General features: G+C 46.7%; 3 protein-coding genes across 3 annotated transcripts; 1 reads left to right on the forward strand and 2 right to left on the reverse strand.

Annotated features, from left to right (window-relative positions):
• The first annotated feature begins 247 nt into the window (after positions 1-247).
• stx6 (syntaxin 6) lies at positions 248-5,002 on the forward strand. The gene is made up of 7 exons (XM_088349412.1): positions 248-424; positions 1,599-1,771; positions 2,561-2,655; positions 2,724-2,840; positions 2,907-3,013; positions 3,091-3,185; positions 3,251-5,002. Exons 1-7 carry the CDS (start codon positions 390-392, stop codon positions 3,325-3,327), a joined length of 699 nt encoding a protein of 232 aa, XP_088205538.1. The 5' UTR covers positions 248-389; the 3' UTR covers positions 3,328-5,002.
• Positions 5,003-5,196: 194 nt separating this feature from the next.
• On the reverse strand, positions 5,197-9,471 carry med8 (mediator complex subunit 8). The gene is made up of 7 exons (XM_088349411.1): positions 9,381-9,471; positions 7,134-7,255; positions 6,900-7,044; positions 6,664-6,804; positions 5,856-5,943; positions 5,552-5,782; positions 5,197-5,479 (listed from the first exon to the last, which is right to left on the reverse strand). The coding sequence occupies exons 1-7, from the start codon at positions 9,384-9,386 to the stop codon at positions 5,412-5,414; spliced, it is 801 nt and encodes a 266-aa protein (XP_088205537.1). The 5' UTR covers positions 9,387-9,471; the 3' UTR covers positions 5,197-5,411.
• Positions 9,472-10,831: 1,360 nt separating this feature from the next.
• Positions 10,832-20,129, reverse strand: LOC148356071 (4-trimethylaminobutyraldehyde dehydrogenase-like). The gene is made up of 11 exons (XM_088348973.1): positions 19,860-20,129; positions 17,723-17,868; positions 15,658-15,787; positions 14,932-15,066; positions 14,671-14,867; positions 13,795-13,935; positions 12,602-12,790; positions 12,449-12,536; positions 12,223-12,364; positions 12,045-12,157; positions 10,832-10,989 (listed from the first exon to the last, which is right to left on the reverse strand). The coding sequence occupies exons 1-11, from the start codon at positions 19,999-20,001 to the stop codon at positions 10,895-10,897; spliced, it is 1,518 nt and encodes a 505-aa protein (XP_088205099.1). The 5' UTR covers positions 20,002-20,129; the 3' UTR covers positions 10,832-10,894.
• Between the last annotated feature and the right edge of the window lie 2,464 nt (positions 20,130-22,593).

Here is a 22,593-nt window from a genome sequence, read left to right on the forward strand (position 1 = left end):
AGATAAAAGAACCACCACTAGGAAACTATAAATAAATAAACGAACGATCAAACAACGACGTTCAAATGGTATGGCTAACAAGTAAAGGAAATAAGACCGCAATCGATGAGTTTTCGCTTTGGCTTTGAAAACCGGAAGTAAGATCATACTTCCGGATATAGAAAAGACTTTTATCCTTTAAGAAATAAAAGCTTGATGAATGAGTCCATCATTCTGTCCACTAGAGGGCAGAACGCGTCAACGTATTGTTTTGCTGTGACGTCATCGCGGCGTTTCCGCTGCAGAAGACGAGCCGCCGTCGACGCCGACAAACTAAAGCCTAAAAAAATCCAAAAAGAGAAAAGAGTTGGACCTTTTGGCCATAATGGAATAAAGCGGAGGCGGCGAGGATGTCCATGGAAGATCCTTTCTTCGTCGTTAAAGGGTTAGCGAAGCTCGTTAGCTTGATAGCACTAGCGCATCTCCTCATCCTTTTACACCCAAACACAACAATCAGCCGCACGTCGATTCCTAGGATCGGGTGCTTGAAAGCCTTGAACGTCTTTTCAAGGTGTGAAAAGTGCTTGAATTTGAGGGGAAATGCTGGTCAATTCTTGAAATCGTTGCCATGTTTTTTAAGTTAGGCGTTGTTGGACTAGCTAGGGTTTGGGCTGCAAATGAGGGGGTTCGACTTATTGTACGGTTGAAGTGGATTTAGGGTACTGAAATCAAGTTGGGACTGGGATTACACTTTGTTAGGTTTAGGGGCGAGGGTTTGAATTCCATATAAGGGTCCTCAACCGAACGTAGGGTTCCACAATACAGAGTTAGTGTTTGGGCTGCAAGCTACTGCGTTGTAAACCGATTTTAGGGTTTCAAAATAAGGTTTAGGCTCTTGTTACGGGAATTTTTCCTTTGAATGGTACTGGAAAACATGGCTTTTGAATATCCTTAAAAAGTGCTCCAATTTGGCCGTGAAAAATGTGTAGGAATATTACTGTAGTCGACCAGGTAATTGTATCATTGTAATCCTGTGCAGTCTTTTGAGACATTTTTGTGATTAAGGGCGTCAGAAAGACATTTGACTTGACTTGAGGAATATGGTGTTACTGGTGTAGAAGGTCTATGCTAGTTTTTTTTCTTAACGAAAGCAAAACAATGTATGAGGTCCGTGTTTCTAAGCACAATATTTGATTTACGTTTAGTTTGGTCTTAATTTTGTTGTATTTCTGTTGACGTTTTTTTTAATGTCTTTCCATAGTCAGTTTTGTTATCTTTCTTTAGTACTTTTGTAATACTACTGTAGTAGTATTTTGTTTTGTAGTAGTATTTCTCCGGTATTTTTTTTCCTCGTCAGAATCGAAGCAAAATAACATACGAGCTGCTGGTTAAAAGCACTATATTTGAGGTCAAATATACCATTTTGTAGTATTTTTCTAATATTTCTGTAGTATTTTTGTTGTACACAATGGAGACGGAGATGGCGCTTAAAAAGTGAACCGCTCTCGTGGGCTCCCTAGCGGTCGCGGGGACCTCGGCAGCCGTTCGGCCGTTTTCGTACGACGTCGATACCGATGAGAATAAAGTCTGTTGCGTTGTGTCCATGCGGGCGGCGCCAGCGAGGTGCAGAAAGCGCTGAGCGGGGCACAGAACCTCCACCAGCGATGGATTCAGCTGCTCCGGGAGGGGGTCCCTCCCGCCTCCAAGGAGGAAATGGACTGGACCACCAACGAGCTCCGCAACAGTTTGCGCTCCATCGAGTGGGACCTGGAGGACCTGGACGAGACCGTCGATATCCTTCGGGGGGGTGGAACCCGTCGCGGCGTGTGGGTCACGTGACTAGACTAGAAGAAGTATGGCGGGAAGAGAGAAAGAAAGAACGAAAAAGGAACAAAAGAGAGAAAGAGGCCCAGGAGATGGCATTGAGAGGTTGCAGGTTCGATTCCCGGCTCCTCTGGGTTAAATGTGTAAGTGTCCTTGGGCAAGGCACTGAAGCCCTAATGCCCCCAATAGGCAGGCAGGCACCTTGCATGGCTTACTCCGCTATCGGTGTGTGAGTGTGTGTGTGTGTGAATGGGTAGGTGCTATACAAATGCACACCATTTACTGTTTAAATGAGAGAAAATAAGAAAGAGCTAAAGAATAAAATGGAGAAAAAGAGAATGCATGAAGGAGTGAATAAGAGACAAAAGATATAAAAAAGAAAGAATGGATAAGAGAAAGAAGGACAGAAAAAATAACAGAACGAGCATGAATGAAAGATTTAAAGCAAGAGAAATAGAGTAAAAAAGAGATAGAGGAAGCAAGAGAGAAAGGAGAGGAAAAAAAGCAAGAGAAAGAAAAGAATGAAGAGAGTAACTAAAAGGAGGAGGAAGGCAGAAAAGAATGAATATGTATATCTATAAATATGACCACAAGTAGGCGCTAAATCAGAGATGGACAAACTACAGCCGCCCAGGCTACACAAGACTTTGGTCAGTAGTCTGGCCCGCGAGCTGTAGTTTGTCGCGAAGGCACTCGATTCTCTGGGCGCTACCTACTCATGTCGTCCTGTCGGCCGCTTTCCTCAACTGTCTCCAACGCATCGTGGAGTCCAACCCCAAAAAGTTCAACCTGGACGGCGCCGAGCTGGCCGAAAGGAAAGCTTTCATCGCCGCCGCCCGACGCAGCGTCAAGGTAGGCCCTTCCCGCCGCCGTCGCCGCCCACCCTCACTCTGATTGGCTCTCGTCGGCCAACCCTCTAGCGGATGAAAGAGAGCGCGTCGAGCGGCGCGGCCATCCCGGAGGAAAGCGGTCCGGCGGAGCGACGGTCGCGCCCCGCTAACGGCGACTTCCTGGAGGAGCAGCAGATGCAGCAGCAGGTCGGCACGACGAGGGCGGGCACGGCGAAGGCGGGCACTGACCTCGGCGTTCTCCCCCTCCCTCAGTTGATAGCGGAGCAGCAGGACGAGCAGCTTCGGCTGGTGGCGGGCACCGTGGGCGTCTTGAAGAACATGTCGGAGAAGATCGGCGAGGAGTTGGACGAGCAGGCCGTGTAAGGTGGCGCCGGGGGGGTTGTAGTGGGCGTGTCTTAGTAACGCGGGTCTCCCTGTCGCGCGTCCCCGGATACAGCATGCTGGACGACTTCGGCAGCGACCTGGACAGGACGCATTGGCGACTGGACAACGTCATGAAGAAGTTGGCCAAAGTGTCTCACATGAACAGCGGTAGGCCTTTGTTTCGTCGCCCGGCGACAACCGCCGTCGCCTCACGCTGCGTTTCCCGTCCCCAGACCGGCGGCAGTGGTGCGCCATCGGCGTGCTGCTGGCCGTCTTGGCGGCGATCCTGCTCCTCCTCTTCGTCCTCTGACGTCTGCCGGGGACGCGACGGAGCCGTTCCTCTCTTCTTTTTCTCTCTCGGACTCGGACGGACCAAACGTGTCCCTTTTATTCGTCCTCGCTCGCAAACGTCCTTGCCAGACTTAGAACAGGAGTGTCTGAGGGGGGGCGGCGCACGGTAGGAAAATAGACTCACGGGGGCCAGACCGGTTGATCCGAGGAAGCGAGAAAGATGGAGATAAATAGAATAGATAAAGAAGAAAAGAGAAGCAGATAGAGACAAGAATAACACAGACAGAAAGAGAAAAGAGACAGAAGAAATAGAGAAAGGGGGAGAGCAAGAAAAAAAAAATAGAGGAAGAGAGTGAGCGCTTAAGAAAGACAGAGTGAGAAAAGGAGAAAGAACGAAATACAGCTCGGTCGCTGGCTTTGGCGGCAAGCGACGGATGTATTTCAACCTGCGAGTCATTTTCCTCCTGCGCTTCTCGCGGGCCGGATTCAAACCCTCGGCGAGCCCGATCCGGCTCCCGGGCGGCACGTTTGACACCTTAGAGACGGTTCGGGGGCAGTTCTGCTAGACGGGCTGTCTCGGGACGACCTTAGCACACGCTAACAAACTATCGCTAGTGGATAAATTCTAATGAGTTTGCCGAAGCTTCTACTAAAGCAAAAAAGGAAAAGGACTTTTTTGAGCGTTGCAACGTTTCTCTCCGTTTTCCTGAAAGTACGACCAAGTGCGATGGCTGCCTTTGCCCAGAAAAGCTTGCGGTTTTGGTCAGAGTTGATGCTAAGGATTAGAGGTTTGCTCTATATCGCTAAGGCATCGATAGCTCAACCGGTAAAATGCCTGTATTACACTCATAAGGTCCCGGGTTCAATTCCCAGGAAAGGCAGTACAATTTCTAGGGTTTTTGTCGGAGGAATCAAAACCCTCGGCTAAGCTCCGAGCAATAGCTTGGATTTTTGAAACGCCGTGACTGGGAATCGAACCCGCACTCTTATGATTGTAATACAGGTATCTTAGCAGTGAAGCTATCGATTCTGCTACAGATTTAGCCAAAGACTCTGATCCTGACATTTTCTCCGACCAAAACCGTTGCCTTGATTACGGCAAAACTCTAGCTCAAACGCTCACCGAGTTACTTAAGATAGAGCAAAACCCTCAACCCTTACAACTAAAACCTGAAACCGAGTTCCAACCAAAACAGCGCTGTACTGGCTTGACTGCACATTGAACCCTCCTAAGAGTAGAATACAGGCCTCTTACCAGTACTTCTTCAGATTCCAACCAAAACTATTCGTAGGTTTTAACCCTACGTACCGAAAAATCCCTATCTAAATAAAACCGGAATCCGAGCTCTAACTGAAGGTGTTTCTCAATCAAAACCTGTCCCGGCCAGACTGGGGATCGAGGCCACAATCCTGTGAGTATCACGCGGGCAGCTTGCCAGTGCTATCCGTACTTCTGACCCCGACCGAAACCTTAACACGAGATCCGACACGAACCGACTCACCGCGGCTCTGTCACCGAGCCCGTAGGCTCAGGATATGTACTGAGAACCAAGACTGCTGATAATATTGAGATTTTTAAAAGTAGAAAAACATGTGTGTGATTAAGAGATAGTGTAAAAAGGTAAAATGAACTTGTTTTGGGGAAGCACATTCAACCGGAGACGAAAATAAATGAGCTTTTATCCTAACATGAACTGGTCGATCAAGCGTGTGTGTTTGTGATCGAGAGCACAAAAAATGGAAGGCTGAGTCATTAGCTGTTACCATAACATGAGTTTGTCCATCTGGCTCCGAGACAGGAGTGACCACACGTTGAAATTCACGAGCTGCGTTGACATTTTTCCCGGACCGTTAGTTTTTGGTAGAAGTGAAAGATCGACTGTAAAACTTTTCAGAGCGATTTCAGTTTTATTTGCATTTTAGAACAAAAAAATCTTTTTTTCTTTTTGCATTACGAAAACATTTTGATACCAATTTTGAAGCTTTTACAATCAGCCTCCTGTTTGACTAAAAATTTAACATTGCAGAGACTTGTTGAAGGTTGGATTTTTTTTACCAGACGGCGAAGAAGAAGGAAGCAAGGAGGGGGGGGAACACAGCGCCTCATCTGTTGTACGGATGCATGGAGGCGGACGCCGACTTGATGTTGGTCTTGATGCCCGGCATCTTGCCTGCAAACCAAAGCGCCATGAAGCGCCACCGGGAAACCCCTCGGCCGCTCCCGGAAAGGCCGCGCGTCCTACCTGGCTGTCCCTGCTGCTGAGGGGCCCCTCCTAGGCCGCCCGGTTGGCCGCCGCCCCCCACGGCCACCTGCTGCAGGGCGGGGGCGCCGCCGGGCACGGCGGGGCCCGGCCCTCCCGGGTGACCCCCGGCGACGGGAGGGCGGCACTTGGACAGGCCCTTGCCGAAGGCCACCGCCGCCACCAACGCGCCGGTGTCGGCCGGGTTAAACCAACACTTGTTTTGGCGCAGCGCTGATGAAGAAGAAAAAAAAAATCATAATTTTGACATCGGGCACCCGTCTTTCTATCTTGGGAGGCGCCTCACCCGCGCTCTCCGCCTCTCGCTCGTCCCTGGGGTTGCTGAGCTTCTCCAGCAGGCCGGAACACAACTTGTTCAACGTCTGGATTTGTTTCTGATGCCGCACCGAGACAAAAAAGGTTAGAAAAGGAAGCGGCCCGGAAGGAAAGAGAGATAGAATCGAGTGCAAAGACGGCGCAAAGTAGGGGAGTTGAAGGACTTCGGGAAGTCAAGGGGAAAAATATACACTTAGTAGGGGAGGAAGGAAGCGAGGAGAGAAAGAAAGCGAGAAGGAATGAGAGATGGAGTAGGAAATGGAGCAAGTTAGGAAAAGTAGGGAGGAAGTCAGGAAGGACAAAATGGAGGAAGAAAAGGAGTAGAGAAAGAAGGGGGGATAGATGGAAGCAAGGAAATGAGAAATGAAAATGGTAAAAAGGGAGGACGTAGAAGAGGAGTGGGGAAGGAAGCAAGCAAGGAGAAAAGGAAAGATAAAAGGAAAAGAGAAAGGGAGGAGAGGTGGAGTAGGGAAAGAAGCAAGTAAGGAAAAGTAGGGAGGGAGTAAGGAAGGGAAGGAGGAGAAAGGAAGAGAGGATAGATGGAAGCAAGGGAATAAGGAAGGAAATGGTGAATAGGAAGGAAGTGGAGAAAGAATAAAAGGAGAGAGATGGGGAAGTAAGTATGGAAAGTAGGAAGGAAATAATGAAGGGAGGAGAGAAGGTGTAGGGAAGGAAGGAAAAAAAATGGAAGAGTAAAAAAAGTAAGTGAGAAAAAGGAGGACAACAAGGAGTCAGAAGGGAAGGAAGGCAGGTAGGAAAGGACAGACGGGAGGAAGCACCTGAGCCACTTCGGGTCCCACGCGAGCGGCCTCGACGCTGAGCTGCTTCTCTTGCTCTTCCACTTCGGGGTCGGGTTTGGTGCGCAGGTAGTCCGGCACCATCTCGTGGCTGAAGACGGGAACGCGCTGCTCCGTCACTTTCTGAGGGAAAAGGAAAAAGGCTTTCGTCGCCCGGTACCGACGCAAATCCGACGGACGAGCGCTCGGGCGACTCTCGTCCGACGAGCGCGCTTTACCGCCAAGTCGTCGTCGCGATCCTGCGAGAGCAAGAGCGGGATGATGAGTTGATTCCGAAAAGAGGGCGTCTTCTCGTTCTTCAGCAGCTTGTTGATGGTGTTGAGCTGACCCGACAGCAGGGCAAAATTGTCCAGCACCGACGGCCTGTCCGCACCGACCCAGAAGAAAATCAGCCATACCGACCTTCCGCGGTAGCGCTCGCCGCCCCCCCCCCCCCCCCCTCCTGTTCTCACCAGGCCAGGCGCTCGTACTCGTTCTCCAGCTTGAGGATGAAGGAGTGCAAAGCGTTTTTGACGTGAGCCACTTGCGTGATCAGCGAATCCAGCGAGGCTTCCAGCTGCTTCTCTTCTCGCTGCTGCGAGCAAACCAAAAAACTTTCTCCGTCAAAATTCCTTTCGTTCTAAAAGAGAAGAAAACGCCTTTCCGCCCTCGTATCAACCCCAAACCCGAGTTTGAAAACCTAGCTGGAAACCCTAAAAACGCTTCACACCCCGAATAGATCAGGTGGAAACCCTACCTAAAGACGCTTCATATCACATATTGGACCGAAACCTGAGTTTCAAAACCGACCAGGATACCCTAAACACACTCTAAAACCCTTTTTTCAGTTCAAACCCTAAAAATGCCCCAAACCCTCCATTGAAGCAAAAACCCGAGTCTGGGCTAGAAACCTTAAAGTGCTTTCATCCTCTAGGATTGGTCTCTCAGGAACCGGCCTCTGATGGTTGAGATCCTACCTCTCAGATAGGACGCACTGTGTTAAATCAGGCGAGATGACATCTGAGCCCTTTTGTGTTACCTGCGGTGTTCCGCAGGGTTCAGTACTTGGCCCCCTTCTAACATGACTTGACTACCATGAGGCGAGAAAAACTCTCGTTTAAAACCTCAAAAAGTACGGTGACGCTGGAACCTTAAGCACAACTTAAAACTGCAATAGGAAGCCAACACCTGGATTTAAAATCTGCCCTGAGACCCTGAAAAAGCTTTTTTTAAAAATTCATTTGGAGCAAAAAGAGTATTTCAAAACATTTTCAGATACTTTAAAGACACGTTGGAAACCCTAAAAGCATTTGAAGACTGGAGGATTTTATACATTTGAATGTAAAGGTTTTTATACGATTGACTACAAATTACATTTAAGGCAAAAGATATTCACGGACTGGGCTGTAGTTCAATGTCAGGGCAGGCTGTTCGAAAAGCATAATAATTTGTCTAGTTCTGTTGATAAAAGGACGCGCGAGTGTGCTGAACCAGAATGTTCCAGACATCGGGGCGCTGCGTTGTGAGAACGTTGGGCGCAGAGCAACAGCTTGGCGCGCCCATGGGAGGAGCTGGCAGACCATTATGCAGGGAGAAGATGGCCGATAAGAAAAAGCTAAAGGACTTCAGATAAAGGCTCCACACAGACTCCCAACGTCACTTCGGCTGTCTTGGATGGAGTACACGCAGTTCTTCTGTTAGGGAAAATAAATCTGCCCCCGTGTGAAAATGTCGGCTTTCCTGTTCATTTTTCACGGAAGAAACGAGTGCGCATACATTGTTGGCTGAATGTAGGTTGTGTTTGGCTCATGGAGTCAGATAACTCATTCCAACAATTTGGAAAACGCTACATTTTGACAATTTCATTCCAACAAGACCCTAATTTGAGGTTGAAACCCTAGTAAGTATCCAAAACATGGACTCCCCTTTCAAGATTGAAACCCTCGCCTTGGCTATATTTAAAAACCTTATCCGTCATTTTGGAACCCAAATTGAATGTTGATTGAAACCCGTTAGAAAACCACATTGTAGCAAGTCTGTTTGGGTCAAATTGGAGAGGCTGCAATTCATCACGATGAAGAGAATCGCAAAATGGATCGTGTCTTTTATCGTTCAACTTACTCTGCAGACAATATTTTGGCACAATAAATATCTTCATCTGCAGGCGTTGCGACAACATCCAGGAGATTTTGTGCAATTTTGTTTGGAACCAGGAGCCTCTTCTTCTAATATTTGGGCCGATTGATTTGGAAAACTAAATAGTAAATGGTCTGTAGAATGAAATAGATGATTTGAGTGTTCAAGAATATTTATGTAGTTGATAAAACACGCAAAAACAAAAAAAAATCGGTTTATGATCACGGTTCTTCAAATAATGGTGGGCGGGCCGCATTTGGGACGACGGCAGTTTGGACACACTACGACGTGGCTTTTAAATGTTTGACTTAAGATTTTTTGTAGCTATTCAAATAAATCTAAGAATAGCATAATAGGCAATATTAAGAAGAACAGAAGTGAGACAAAAATCAACTTAAGGCGAGTGGGCATCCGCTTTGACGCCTTAGCTTTAGCGGCTAATGCTAAGCGCCACGGAATACCAACAAACGTCGAAAGGACAAAATAACAAGTTACAACCGACATTTTGACAATAAATTCTGCAAAAAATGTAAATGTGACAAAACAAACTTTAAAGGAAAGATAAAAGTCGTCTTCATTCTCACCTGCATCTTAAAACCACAGACAAGCCAACTGACAGCGCCTGAATTAACCGGATGGAAAATAAGATATTAGTTCCGGGGCATGCCTTTCAACGTAAAAGCAGCCAAGTATAGGTTTTCTCGCCTTCCCTCTGTTTCATTATATGAAAAAACATAAGACGACAACATAAAAAACGTTCAACAATTCCTGCTTTATGTTGTTGTTCTAGTCTAGGTAAATACTTCCGAATGTATAGTTTTAGGATATCTGTAGTGCTGCATTTAGTCGTGAACATAGCCAGTTTTCGTTTTTTTTTTGTTTTTTTAAACGTGTGCATCAGGGGGGCATTGGTGTATATTGTTTAGAATTGGTGTCATTTTACATAATATACACCAATAATCATATTGATATGAGTTTTGTGCAATAGCTTTATGTCAGTGTCATAGTCGTTTTTATTGATTTTCTGAATATAACATGAGAGAAAAATATAGATCGTTCCGGTAGTGGGGGGAAATAAGAGGATTTTTTTTATTGTACAGTATCTTGAACGTTTTTATAAAGCACTTTGAGTCAAACAAATACAATTGATCAGATCGCTTGCGAGTCCGGTTGTTTCCGATTCTGCCTTTTGAATTGAAACGCAGTATTTCAAAGAAAGATTTGGACGTCTTAACGCAGTTCTTTTCCAAATTCCTACGATCCACTTGGACAAAGATTCTTTAGTTCTTGGGATAATAAAACCTTCTGAATTCTTGAACTTTAGGATATCAACTTTCATGTAAATCAGATTTCCACTTTTGTCTTTTCAAGATAAACGCAGTTAAAAAAAATCATTTGAATGAGGAGATTTAGGATTTCAAATCTGGGTTTCTTCCGGGCACCCGGGTTTCCTCCCGCATTCCAAAAAAACGTTTTTATTTTGTTCTTGTGATGGTCAAACCTTCCACATTTTGAGATATAGAATCTCAAAATGAACGCTTCCAGAATCATTTGTGGTTTGAAGTTTTCATTGTAAAAGCCTATGTCAAATGGCACGCCTTTCCAGGGTTTCTACACCTTTTTTTGAAGCGCTTTCAAAGCCAATTTTCCATCCATCATCTGCACCGCTTATCCTCACTGGGGTCGCGGGGGCCAATTTTCCAAGATCTTGGTTGCTTCAACTGTCCTCTCTGGTACGACCTGTAGGTGGCGATGACACTTCATAGGACGATGTCATACAAACTAAGGCCAGTTGCCGTCAATCACGAGAAAAGAAGAGCAATGGCAAAGAGGCCGCAAGAGAGCGGCGTCTGCCTCAAGTTTTAAGCAGACCTGTCGAGAAAATCGCAACAATTTCAAGCACTCCACACAAACCTCAAAATTCAAGCATTTGAGGATTTCAAGCACCTATACAAACCCTGCCTTTCCTTTTAAATGCAAGCAATTCCCAATTTCCTTTCAAGGCTAAAATGAAAACAAAAGATGTTTTTCGAAGTGTGAATTTGCAGAGAAATCTGAAATTTTATTTGAAAGGTGCGGAATTTGGAGCCAGTCCCGTTCAGAAGAGACTGTTCACGTCGCCCATTTCCACCACCACCGTCTTTAGCTGGGAGTAGTACTCCACGGTCACCTGACCGTTCTCGCGCCCGAAACCTGGACACAAAAACACCAGAAGAACGTCAACAAAACTAAAAATGAAAATTTGAAGAAAATAAAAGCATACATAATTTAAAAAATAATCAACAAAAACAAAAACAAAAAAAGGGGAAAACAAAATATCCGGATTAGCTCAGGAGGTAGAGCGCTCATCTTGGATCAAGAGATCGCAGGTTCGAATCCCGACTCCTCCGTGTTGTATGTGGAAGTGTCCTTGGGCAAGGCACTGAATCCCTAATTGGTGTGTGAGTGTGTGCGTGAATGGGTAAATGTGAAGCAGATTGTAAAGCGCTTTGGGAAGTCTTCATTGACTTGAAAATCACTATATAAATGCAGACTATTTATTTTTAGAGTATTTTTGTTGAATTTATGGAGTGATTTTGAACTATTACCATAGTTGTATTTTATTCTTGTTTCGGTTGTAGAATTTTTGTTTTAATTCAATAGTATTTTTCAATTTTCTGGGATAACATCGCAATCTTGCTGCTAGCAGTTACTTGGTGCTATTTGGAGTTGTTCCCATCTCTGATCTAAAACAAACACGTGGCCGGTGCGCCGGGTCCGGCCCGCCAAGCGTTTTCATCCGGTCCGCAAGAATACGCTGAGAGCGCCAGAGAAAAATGACTTGCAATTTGGAACATGTCCACTAGATGGTGCCAGAGCCAGGCACCGCTCACAAAGCAACTGGAGCTATATGTCTCTCCCTCTTTTTTCTCAGTGTTTCTCTCCCTTTCTCTTCCTTTTCTTTTTCTCTGTCTATTTCTTTCTTGCCCTCTGTTCTCCTGTCATTCTTTTCTCCCCTTTCCATTTCTCTACGTCTTCTCCCTTTTCCTCCGTCTGTTTCAATTCTTTTCCCCCGTTTCACCTTTTCTCCCTCTTTGTATTTCTGTCTCACGCTCCCTTGCCCCCTTTTCTTGCCTTCTATTTTTTCTGGCATTCTTTTCTCCATGCTGGTCTTTTTCCAGCACCCGCGGCGCCCCCTTTCGCGCCAACGAGCCGTAACTCTAAACCGAGGAGGCGTTATCGGTCGCCGTCCGGAATCCGCGGCCCACCTGACATCTTGTATCCCCCGAAGGGAACCTCCACCCCGCCGATGTTGTAGTTGTTGATGTAGCAAGTTCCGGCCTCCAGACGTTCGGCCACCCGGTGGGCTCGCGACACGTCTCTGAAAGAGGCGGAAACCCAAGTTGGTGGCGCTCGCTCGCCGCCGCCCGCAGGGGGCGAGCTCACCTGGTGAAGACGCCGGACGCTAGCCCGAAGGTGGTGTTGTTGGCGCGCTTCAGAACTTCCTCTTCCGTGTCGAAAGGCAAAACCGACATGACGGGTCCGAAGATCTCCTCTTTCACGCAGGTCATGTCGTCCGAGCAGTTGTCTGACAGGGGGCGGCAAAACACAAGTTAGCCAGGCGTTAGCCACAAGTTAGCCAGGCGTTAGCCCGGCGTTAGCCCCAGCTCACCGAGGACGCAGGGCGACATGAAGTATCCGTCCTTCAGTTTAGGATCGTCGGGAACGAAGGGTTCTCCGCCGCACAGGACCTTGGCTCCCTGCGGCAACCGCACTTGAAGCGTTAGCTTGAGCTCAAACATTAGCATCAGCTCTTCTTCCTCACCTGTTGCTTGGCCTCCTTGACGAAATTCAGGACCTTGTCCAGCTGGGGTTTGCTGATCAGGGGCCCCATGCGGGTCCGGTCCAGCAGGGGGTCCCCCACGACGATGCCTTTGGTCCGACTTACCACCTTCTCCAGGAACTGGGGCATGATGTTCCTCTGGACAAAGACTCTGGTCCCGTTGCAGCACACCTGAGGTGGAGGCCAAAGGAACAGGCTTAGGAGCAATCGATTTTCCGATGCCGCGGTGACCCAAAAACCACCAGAAGCGGAACGAGGGCCGAGATAGTCTCAAGACTCCTTCATTAGGAAAAATGCAAACAAACCCAGAATGAGAGCCAGGAGACAAAATGTACAAGAAACCCATCTGGAACCAGAACAAGAAGACCAAAAACCAGAGTCCGACTCAAAGGGGACCAAACGACTAGACGCAAAAACACAAACCCTCACCAAAGTCCAGCAGGAAAAGGAACAAAAAATGAACAAAAGAGTAGTATTTAGCGCCTCCTAGAGGTAAAAAAAAATTGCCTCTCTTAATTGAATGGAAAACAAAGCAAAAGAACTATCATATAAAACATGCATTTCTTTGACATAACTGAGGCCCACCTAGAGGGAGTTGACATGATGTTGACCATCTTGCTACTGCAAGAAGAAAAACTGTTTTCTTATTTTTTTCTTACTTTTCCCGGTCATTCTCTTCTCTCCATTTTTTCTCTAAAACCCTTATGAAAGGCACAGAAAAAAGAAAAGGATGCGTTTCGGTCACTCAGAGTTTCCGTCGTTTGTATTATCCCTCGTTGTGCTTCGTAGCACTCGTTTTTGGTTGCAGCACGCGACACGGCGACATCAAGAGGTCAAATAGGATACACTGTGCCTTCAAAATTTGGACAATTCCCATCCCAAAAGGGCTCGGCACAAAATTGAAAAACGCAAAGAAAAATATTGCGTTTTGGTCACCGAGTCTTTGTAGTTTGTATATGTGTATTCATTGATATGGTTTGTGTTCTTCTTTGTAGCGATTGCACCGCAAATCTAAAGGTCCCATCCTAAACACTGTCCCTTTAAGTCGATAGAAGCTCCAGATAACCCTGCCGTAAGCATACGAGACCCATTCAAGGTAGCCAACCCGGGCCTCGGAGTACGGTATCTACAGTCCTGTATTTTTCCATTTTGTCGGCGGTGTGGGGTGGTCTCACCTGTCCCTGCGTCATAAAGTTGGCCATGAGCGCCCCCTTGACGGCATTGTCCAGTTGGCAATCCTCAAATATGATCAGCGGCGACTTCCCGCCCAGCTCCAGGGTCACGGGTTTGATGCCCGAGGCCGACATTTCCATCACCTCGGAGAACGACAAAACAGAGAACCTCTTAAAGGGTCGCTCCTGAATGGGTTTCACCTCAGTGATGACTTTAGAGTGTAGTAGGGACTCGAAATAAGGAGAGAAGACATCAACGGACATTGTACTCAGGTAGGAGAGCAAGTCCTACTGGTCTGCACCGGTTCTAAACCAGCTGCTAGGTGCCGGCCAAGGTGAAGTGCCACGGACGTGTAGTCCAGAATGTGTTGTGCTCTTTAGAGATCGTTGTGGATTAATGAAGTCGGAGCTTATCGACATAATGAGGACACATTTGTTTGGACAGGAAATTCCAGGCTTGTTTCTCCAGAGTTTAAATGTCAGCGAATGTTATTATTAATAACACTTGGTCTGGAACAGCTTGCAAGCTGACAGGAATTTGGCTGGGTCGGGCCGACCCCAAAGATTTTCTTGGAAATCGGCGTCATTTTGGAGATTCGAAAGAGGACGAAAACATTCGGAGAAAAACATTGCCAATTCCTGGAAGCATGCACTTTGAGAAAAACAAGCGCGTCATCGGGAGGGGACGCACGAAGCAACACGTGATATTTCTGACGTGACGTTTTTGCTTGGAGGGTATAAGAACGCCGATCGTCTCTTAGACGCGTGAGAACGCTGTTTTGAACGCTGACGAATATCAATCAACAACTTCTCTGCTCTTTGTGCATATTTCTGGGGCATATTTCACGGCCCGCTTTTGGCAGACCGGTGCGGCGTTACCTTTTTGCCGGTGGGTACGCTGCCAGTGAAGGACACCTTGGCCACATTTGGGTGCTGGCACAGGAGGCTCCCGGTCCGGGCGCCGCCTTGCACCACGCAGAAGAGTCCCGGAGGCACTCCGGCTTCCGCGAAGATCTCGGCCAGGACGACGGCGGTGACGGGCGTCATGGGGGATGGCTTGAAGACCATGGCGTTGCCTGGCGAGATCGGGGGCCGTCAGGACGAGCGGGGACGGACGCGAACGGGCGGCGCAAAACTCACCGCAGGCCAGCGCGGGAGCCGACTTGACCATGGCGATGGAAAAGGGGTAGTTCCAGGCCCCGATGCCGGCGCAGACGCCCAAAGCCTCGCGGCGGGTGTAGGCGAAGGCTCCGCCGGGAAGCTGGATGTGCTGACCTGAGCAAGGGGGGGGATACAGGGTTCCTACACCTTTTTCCTGGCCAAATTCAAGCACTTTCAAGGCCAGTCTCCTTTCTTTTTTGCAGTACCTTCTAAAGCAGGGGTGTCAAACTCATTTGAACCCGGGGGCCACACGAAAGACCAAACATTCTCGGACTAGTAGATTCGAGAGAATGAAAAAGAGAGAGGGTGGGACAAACAAAGAGAGAAAGGGAGAAAGAGAGAGAAAGAAAGAAAGAGAATGTGACAAACAAAAGATATAAAAAGAGAACTAGTGAGAGAGGGGGAGGTAAAGAGAAAGAAAGAAATCCACAGAAAAATTGAAACCGTGAAGGAGAGAAAAGAAGGAGAGAAAGAAGGGGAACGCAAGAGAGAGAGAGAAGAGTGAGAGAAAAGGAAAAAGGAAGAGAGAGCAAAATAAGGTAAAAGGACACAGAGAAAGACAAAAAGGAACAAAGAAAGAGAAAAAGAGACAGAGAGTGAAAGAGAGAGATGGAAAGTGAGAAAAAACAGAGAAAGAAAGAGAGAGAGGGGCTAAAGACTAAACGACGAAGACGATCGGACGAGGACGTCCTCGGGGAGACAGACCCGCCATGGTGGACGCCAGTCCGGCGTAGTACTCCAAACACTGCCAGGCCCCGTCGATGTCGGCCAGACCTTCTGTGATGGACTTGCCGTTATTGATCACCTCCAACTTGGCGATCTGTTCCCGACGCTCCTGAAGGCCACACGCAAATCACGTTACGCCTTCAAAATGGCCGCCGTTCCGTTCCTAAAGACGTCCGCTTGTCAGCCGGACCCCAAAACGTGAGGACAAACGCGCGTCCTTAGCATTTGTCACGGGCGTATTGTCTTCTTTGAGCGTGCATTACTTCTCACGTACGGCTGCGTTTTCAAGTTTGGGGTCACCCAGACAATTTTGTGCTTTCCATCAAACGAGTCATCCCATTTCCACGTTCTTCTAATCTCTTATTTTTGTCGGCCGGTCTCAAATACAGGGTTGGGTAGGGTTACTTGAACTGGATTACTTTCAATGACTTTTGGATGACTCCGATACCAAATACGCTAACAAAAGACAAAAGAAACTCAATATGAATCAAATGATGACTCACAACACGCGGTAAGCTTTCTCTCCTGGCTTTGATCTCTTTGATCTCCGGCAAAACGAGCATCAAATGCCACCGAAACAAAATGAAAATCAATCCAAACATCATTTTTGCTGTTCCATGTATTCTGTTACTCCCAAGCCTACACAAAATTTTGTCATTTTATTCCTATTTAGTTTCTTTTGTCTTTTCTGAGCATATTTGCTATTGGAGTCATCCAAAAGTCATTGAAAGTAATCCAGTTCAAGTAACCCTACACAACTCTGCTCAGATATAGTTTTTGCCACTGTTGGCGTTTAGCGGCTACTGTTGAACCAAGCTGCCCGTTGCTAACCCGTTTACGTTTTTCTCTGAAGAGAATTGTACACACTTTTGTAAAAGAAGATCTTTAGTTTCTTGCTCATTTGTTGGCCTTCCTTTCTTAGCACACAAAAATAGAGTGTTTTAGTTTCACACGATACTTCTCTTTCTCTAGACAATCTGAAAGGTTCAATCACAGCCACCCATGTGATGCTCCAGATACTGGACTAGCGCATCTCACCGGTTTTACCGTTGCCATCTGAGCTAACGCGATTGGCCAAAGGTGTTTTCTAATCAGGCGTTAGCCTTCTAACGCAATTAGCAAACACACCGTATGACGAGAACAGGGCCGCTTACTGCAATTGGGCCTCGAAACGCCGTCCGTGTCCATATCGCATGAAAAAGCAGATATTTAGCACAAGACCGAGGTCTCGGGTTTTCCGATTCATGATTGAAAAAAACGGCGCATCTTTGTCAAAAACCAGGACGTTTCGAAGGCACCCCAACTTCTGGACGGTAGTGTTCGTTCGCCTTTCCTGTGTCGGAGGGACAAACACTTGTTTGCTTGACCAACGTTTAGGGTTTGTGCTATGTATTTGAAGACGGGATTATGGCTGCTTTGATCGCTCATACGCCTAGGGCAGGGGTGTCAGACTTATCTGATATAAAGATAAAGAAAAAAAAGAGCTACAGCTCCAGTTTTGGTGTCTTGTTCAGGCTTTGGCGACATCAAGTGGACCTATTTCAAACTGCAGCTCCTTTTCTGTCTTTCTTCTTTTCTTTCTCCCTTTCTCGCGTTTTCTCTTCCTTACTTCCTCTTTTATTCCTCTCTCTAGTTCTCTTACTCATTCTCTTTGCATTTATCCCTTTCTCTCTCTTGTTCTCTTTGTCTCATCTTCTCTATTTCTTTCTCCCGCACTTTATGCTCTTTTGGTCATTCTCTCTCCTCATCTCTCGCTAGTTCTCTCTTTCCCCCTAACGACCTCTTTCTTTATCTTTTGTTTTTCTTCCATCTCTAGTTTTCCGTCTCTCTTGCACTCATTTTCTGTCTAGTTCTCTCTATCTGTTTTGCACTCTTTTTAGACACCTGCGAGAATGATTTTTTTTTTGACCACGTGGCCCCCCCGAGTTGGAACGGATTTGACCCCCCCCTGATGTATGGAAAAACCACATTAATGAATACCGACTTTATCTTTTGTGTTATTTTTTCATTCACCCGGAACAAGATGGCAGCGGCGGCGTCTCACCCTGATGATGCGGGCGGCCTCCAACATGACGCGGGAGCGTTGCGTGCCCGCCATCTTGCTCCACTCGGCGTAGGCCCCTCGGGCGCTCTTGACGGCCGCGTCCACCTCCTCCGGCCCGCAGTGGCTCAGTTGGCATAGAACGCGGCCTGCAAACGTAATTGGTATCGTCATTGGCGTCCATTGACCGGCCTCACGATGACTACTGATCAAATCTCTTTCCCAAGGACACGAGCCGAGTCAACAGAGTCTTTTTTCATCTCCAGCCGGCGCGTCCGATGACTCGCCAAAGGACACTGAAGCAACTTTTACGAGGCCACACAAATGTGAATGATCACAATCGATCGCCTAACCTGGGGTTAGGGTTAGTGTGTGTAAGAAAATGACCATCCATCCATCATCTGCACCCACCGCTTATCCTCAATAGGGTCACGGGGGTGCTGGAGCCCATCCCAGCTATCTTCGGGCAGTGGGCAGGGGACACCCTTAACTGGTTGATAAGAATATCAGTCCATTTGAATTATTTTACATTATCTTCACAATTTCTTTATAAACATTTACCATTTTTATGTATAGTAAAGGTCTCCCCAGTTGGCCTGGAGAGGGATGGGCACCACCAGGCTGTACTTGCCTAAGACACATCACAGAAAATGCTGCCACTACCACCGGTCTGCTTGAGGGATCCGACAAGATAAGCAGTGGATTTGTATGTATTATTTGAGCTTTTCTGATCAATATTTGCCATTTTTATGTAGAGAGTGTACACATATTTTTATTTGAGCATTGATGCAATTGACGATATATCTATAAGTGTCAAATTCTTGTGTGGAGAAAGGGGTCTCTGCCCAGGGAGTCGATTAGTGTAGAGTCTCTGGCAAGGTGAGGCACTCCTCACCACAGAAAACAAAGTCCAGATTGGACACATTCCTCCGATGTTCTTAGGGAAAAGAAAACTGAAGACTCGCCGTTACGCAAGAAACAGATACGCCTTCTGAACCCTTTGACACATCAACTGATCAACAAATAACTGCTTTGTCTGCTCAGTCACATGTCCCCTATCGAGGCCATATTGAATGGGGCAAAACATCTCTTTCCCATATGTGCAAATGATACATTAAACGCTTATGAATCCGCTCCTTATGTTGAGATAAAGATCTCATCATTGATACCTTTGCTTTTACTTGATCTATTTTATGAATTGATTTTCATTTGATTTCACTCCATTTCTGCAGCTTTTTCCGTTCCCTTGAAAACGGTTAACTTTGAAGTGTTTGGCTGTTTCATGTCAATTTTGTCTGTCAATGAAAATCGAGAGAGAAAAAAAATGCTTTTAGAAAAACGGTCTGCCGTTTAACTTTACAAGCAATTGCAATGCACCAGTTTGCATTTATTGAACGCGCTTCGTGGCTCACAAATTGCGCAACGTGACAAATCACTTGGTAATGAGTTGCTTTTAAAAATGGACCTTATCAATTATTTGTTGCAGCCCTAACCTCGACTATGTATTGGATATAGATACCCAAAACACACTTCTAATCTACAGTTTATGAATGACCTAGATTCCATGTTGACAACAGCTGTGTATCGTTTGTTGATGCCATTTCCATTGCAACCCGGTCATCCTTTATATTTTATATTACACTTGAATTATTTGTATTCTATTCTTAAATGTATTGTTAATGCAATATCGATTGTGGCCCGGTCATCTTCGAAGGGGAATTACCACAGGTTTCATTTTGCCCCATGCTGAGATTCTGAGATATTCCTTGCCTGCATGTTGGTTTCAGATCAGGGGATGGGGTCATTGTAAATCCTGTGTAGTCCTTTGAGACATCCTCTGATTAAGGGCGTCACAATAAAATGGGACTTGAGTTAATGATAGCTTATATATTTTTTTACACATCATAAAAAATGATTTGTTTTAACTCAAATGAAGTCTTTACATTGACCACCGGTCCATTTAAATCATTTGGCCACATCCAATATGGCGGCACGTCCAGCGTACTCCTCGAGCAGCTACCGAGTTGTAGTGTCTACGTGCGAACATTTTCTTGATTCGTCAAACAAATGACAATAAACGTATGAAGATAAAGTTGGACTGATTTAGTATTCTATTCTTTGGTGTGCCGAGCAAACGTACCGGTAGCGGGCTCGTAGACGGGCTCGGTGGCGGCCCCCGGCCCGGGCGTTTGACGCTTCCCGTCCCAAAAGTTGAGCTCTTCGCTGAGCAGCAGAGTTCCGGTAGTGGCGGCGCTCATGGCGAATAAACTGGACTGGGCCATGTTCCCGGAAGGTTCTGGTACCGTGAGTAAAGTTGAGTAGGCTTCCTCGGAGCTGCGACGGGTTCCAAAGTCCGAACGAGAAAGAGGAGCACCTGCTAAAGTAACGGCAACGCGCTAAGGCCCCGCCTACAAATCACGCCCTTCTCTCCTGATTGGACAGAAACGTGAGATGTGTTCTAGCGATCATTAAAGGGACAGTGTGTGACAGTCGACCACTAGATGTCTCAGTGTGGCGGTGTGCGACTGAAAACGATAGAGCAATACATATAACGGAGACTCAAAGCCACGAAACACATTACCCTTTTCTTTGTTTGTATAGTCTTTGGCGATGAAAGAAAAAAAGGAAAGAAACGGGGAAAAAGGGAAATCAGGTCAAAGAGACGATGAAGAAAAATGAAGAAAAGAAGATGAGAAGAAATGAAGAGAACAAAGGGGAAAAAGTAACGTAAGATAACAAAAATATTAAAAATACTTAAAATAAGCAAAAATTACCTTACATTGTTTTTTTCCATTGTTTGTGGGATTCAAAAATAGTTGAAATGGCGTGCAAAAGCAGACAAAAAGACTTTGGTTTTGAGGGTAGCCTTGGCAGCAAGATGGAGGCCAATCATGTCAGCTCCCTCTAGGTGAGAATCATCTTATGTCAGACAATTGCCAAACCTTTAAAAACTTGCATGTTTCCATGATAATACATATTTCTTTTTGCTTATACACACTGTCCCTTTAAGAAAATGTACACCTATGGATGAACTATAAATTCTTTATCATTATCAAATAGGGCCGAGTGGATGGGCGATAGAATAGAAGTGTGTTTGAAGCCTAGGTTGCAGATCTCATCTCAGGGGGGCAAAGCATTCCACAGCACCGGGGCCACGACGGAGAACAAGACTACAGATTTCTTCTTGGCTCTGGGAGTCACAAACAGACGGAGGCTCCGTGCGGGAAACGTGACGGGCCAATCAAATCAGAGAGATGAGATGGGCAGCACGGCGGGGCAGTGGTTAGCGCGTGTGCGACACAGTTCTGAGGTCCTGAGATCGAACCTCCTGTGTGGAGTTTGCATGTTCTCCCCGTGCTTGTGTGGGCTTCCTCCGGGCACTCCGGTTTCCTCCCACATTCCAAAAACATTTCAGGTTGATTGGCCTAACCGAAATCTCCCTAGGTGTCTGTCTCTGTGTCCCCTGCCCACTGCCCGAAGATAGCTGGGATGGACTCCGGAACCCCCGCGACCCTACTGAGGATAAGCGCTGCAGATAATAATGGAAGAGGGGTCAAGTCGATGAAAGGCGTTGGTCAGGAGTTACAGATCAGGGGACAGGGTCATGGTGGCTCGTGCGGTCCTTTCAGACATTTAGGGATTGAAGGGCCAAGCAAAGAAACGGGAAACCATCGCCTCCATCTGCGTTTCTGCCGTTCCCAATGCCGACCACCAGGCTCAGAAACGTTTCTGGGGGAAGGGTCGACCCCCCGACGCAGAAAAAGACCACCGGGTAAATAAACGTACGGCTTTGTTTAATGCGGATGACGAAGCCCCGCTCGTCCCCGTTTTCAAATCCGTGATGTCAGTAGTAGCGTAACGGCACAGTATGGCAACTTTCCACGCGATACAGGTTGTTCCCAAAGTCTCGGGCACATTATGACATCGTGGTCTGTTAAGAATATAAAAACACATCTGATAAATGGAGATATGAAAAAAAAATCATCGACTGTTCCCGGTGCCTTCGGCTCATCCCAGTCTCTTGGAAAAGGGGGCCGATCCTTTCGCAAATAGCCGCAAACCGTTCAGAAACCGTCTCGCCCTGAAGTTCCGGTGTGGTGTCGACCCGTCCTGCCGGAAAATGAAAGTAACGGACGCTTTCTCACTCCATTTACCCGTGAAGCAGTTTTCCAGCATGGGGAGGTATGTCTCACCATTGACTATAGCTAGTATAGGTGAGATCTGGCCTAAAAATTCCATCCCGACACGACTCGGACCGCAGGTATAAAAGCCCGATCGATGACCTTGATTTGAGGGACTGGGCCCTGAGTATCACTAAACTGAATTTCGGGGCTGGAAAGCACGTGGGATCGAAGACCACCCAAAACTATAAAGCTGGTATAACTCCACCAAAAGCTGGCGTCGTATTCCACTGATGACGCAATTCTTCAAGGCGTGTAAAATATTAACTCCAAAACACACCAGAACACCCACATAAAAAAAAAAAAAAAACAGACTAAAAGTATTCCTGCATTGTTTGAAGATCTCTGTCTTAATCTGTTTCGCTCTATTATTCCCCTTTCAAAATAAACCTATTCGTAAGATGATTTCTAATACGGCCATTACCTTCGGACCTTTTGATTGACACCCCTCTCGGCCAACTGCCAGACCGCCACAGACTATGAATGCCTGTATTGAGAAAACAGACACGACAACTTTGGCTTGAAAAGCTTTAGCCAGTCGTGACCGATTCAAATGTGGATTAACACATCAGTTATTAGCCAACGACATTGCCAACGTAACTTTATGCAATTTTACGGGACCTATTCAAATCAGAGCCGATAATAAACGTGATTCATAATCCTGGTTCGTTTTTACGCGCGATTATCGTATGC

This window comes from Urocampus carinirostris, chromosome 12 (assembly GCF_059441175.1).
Source record: "Urocampus carinirostris isolate Australia breed hairy pipefish chromosome 12, RoL_Ucar_1.0, whole genome shotgun sequence".
NCBI lineage: Eukaryota > Metazoa > Chordata > Actinopteri > Syngnathiformes > Syngnathidae > Urocampus > Urocampus carinirostris.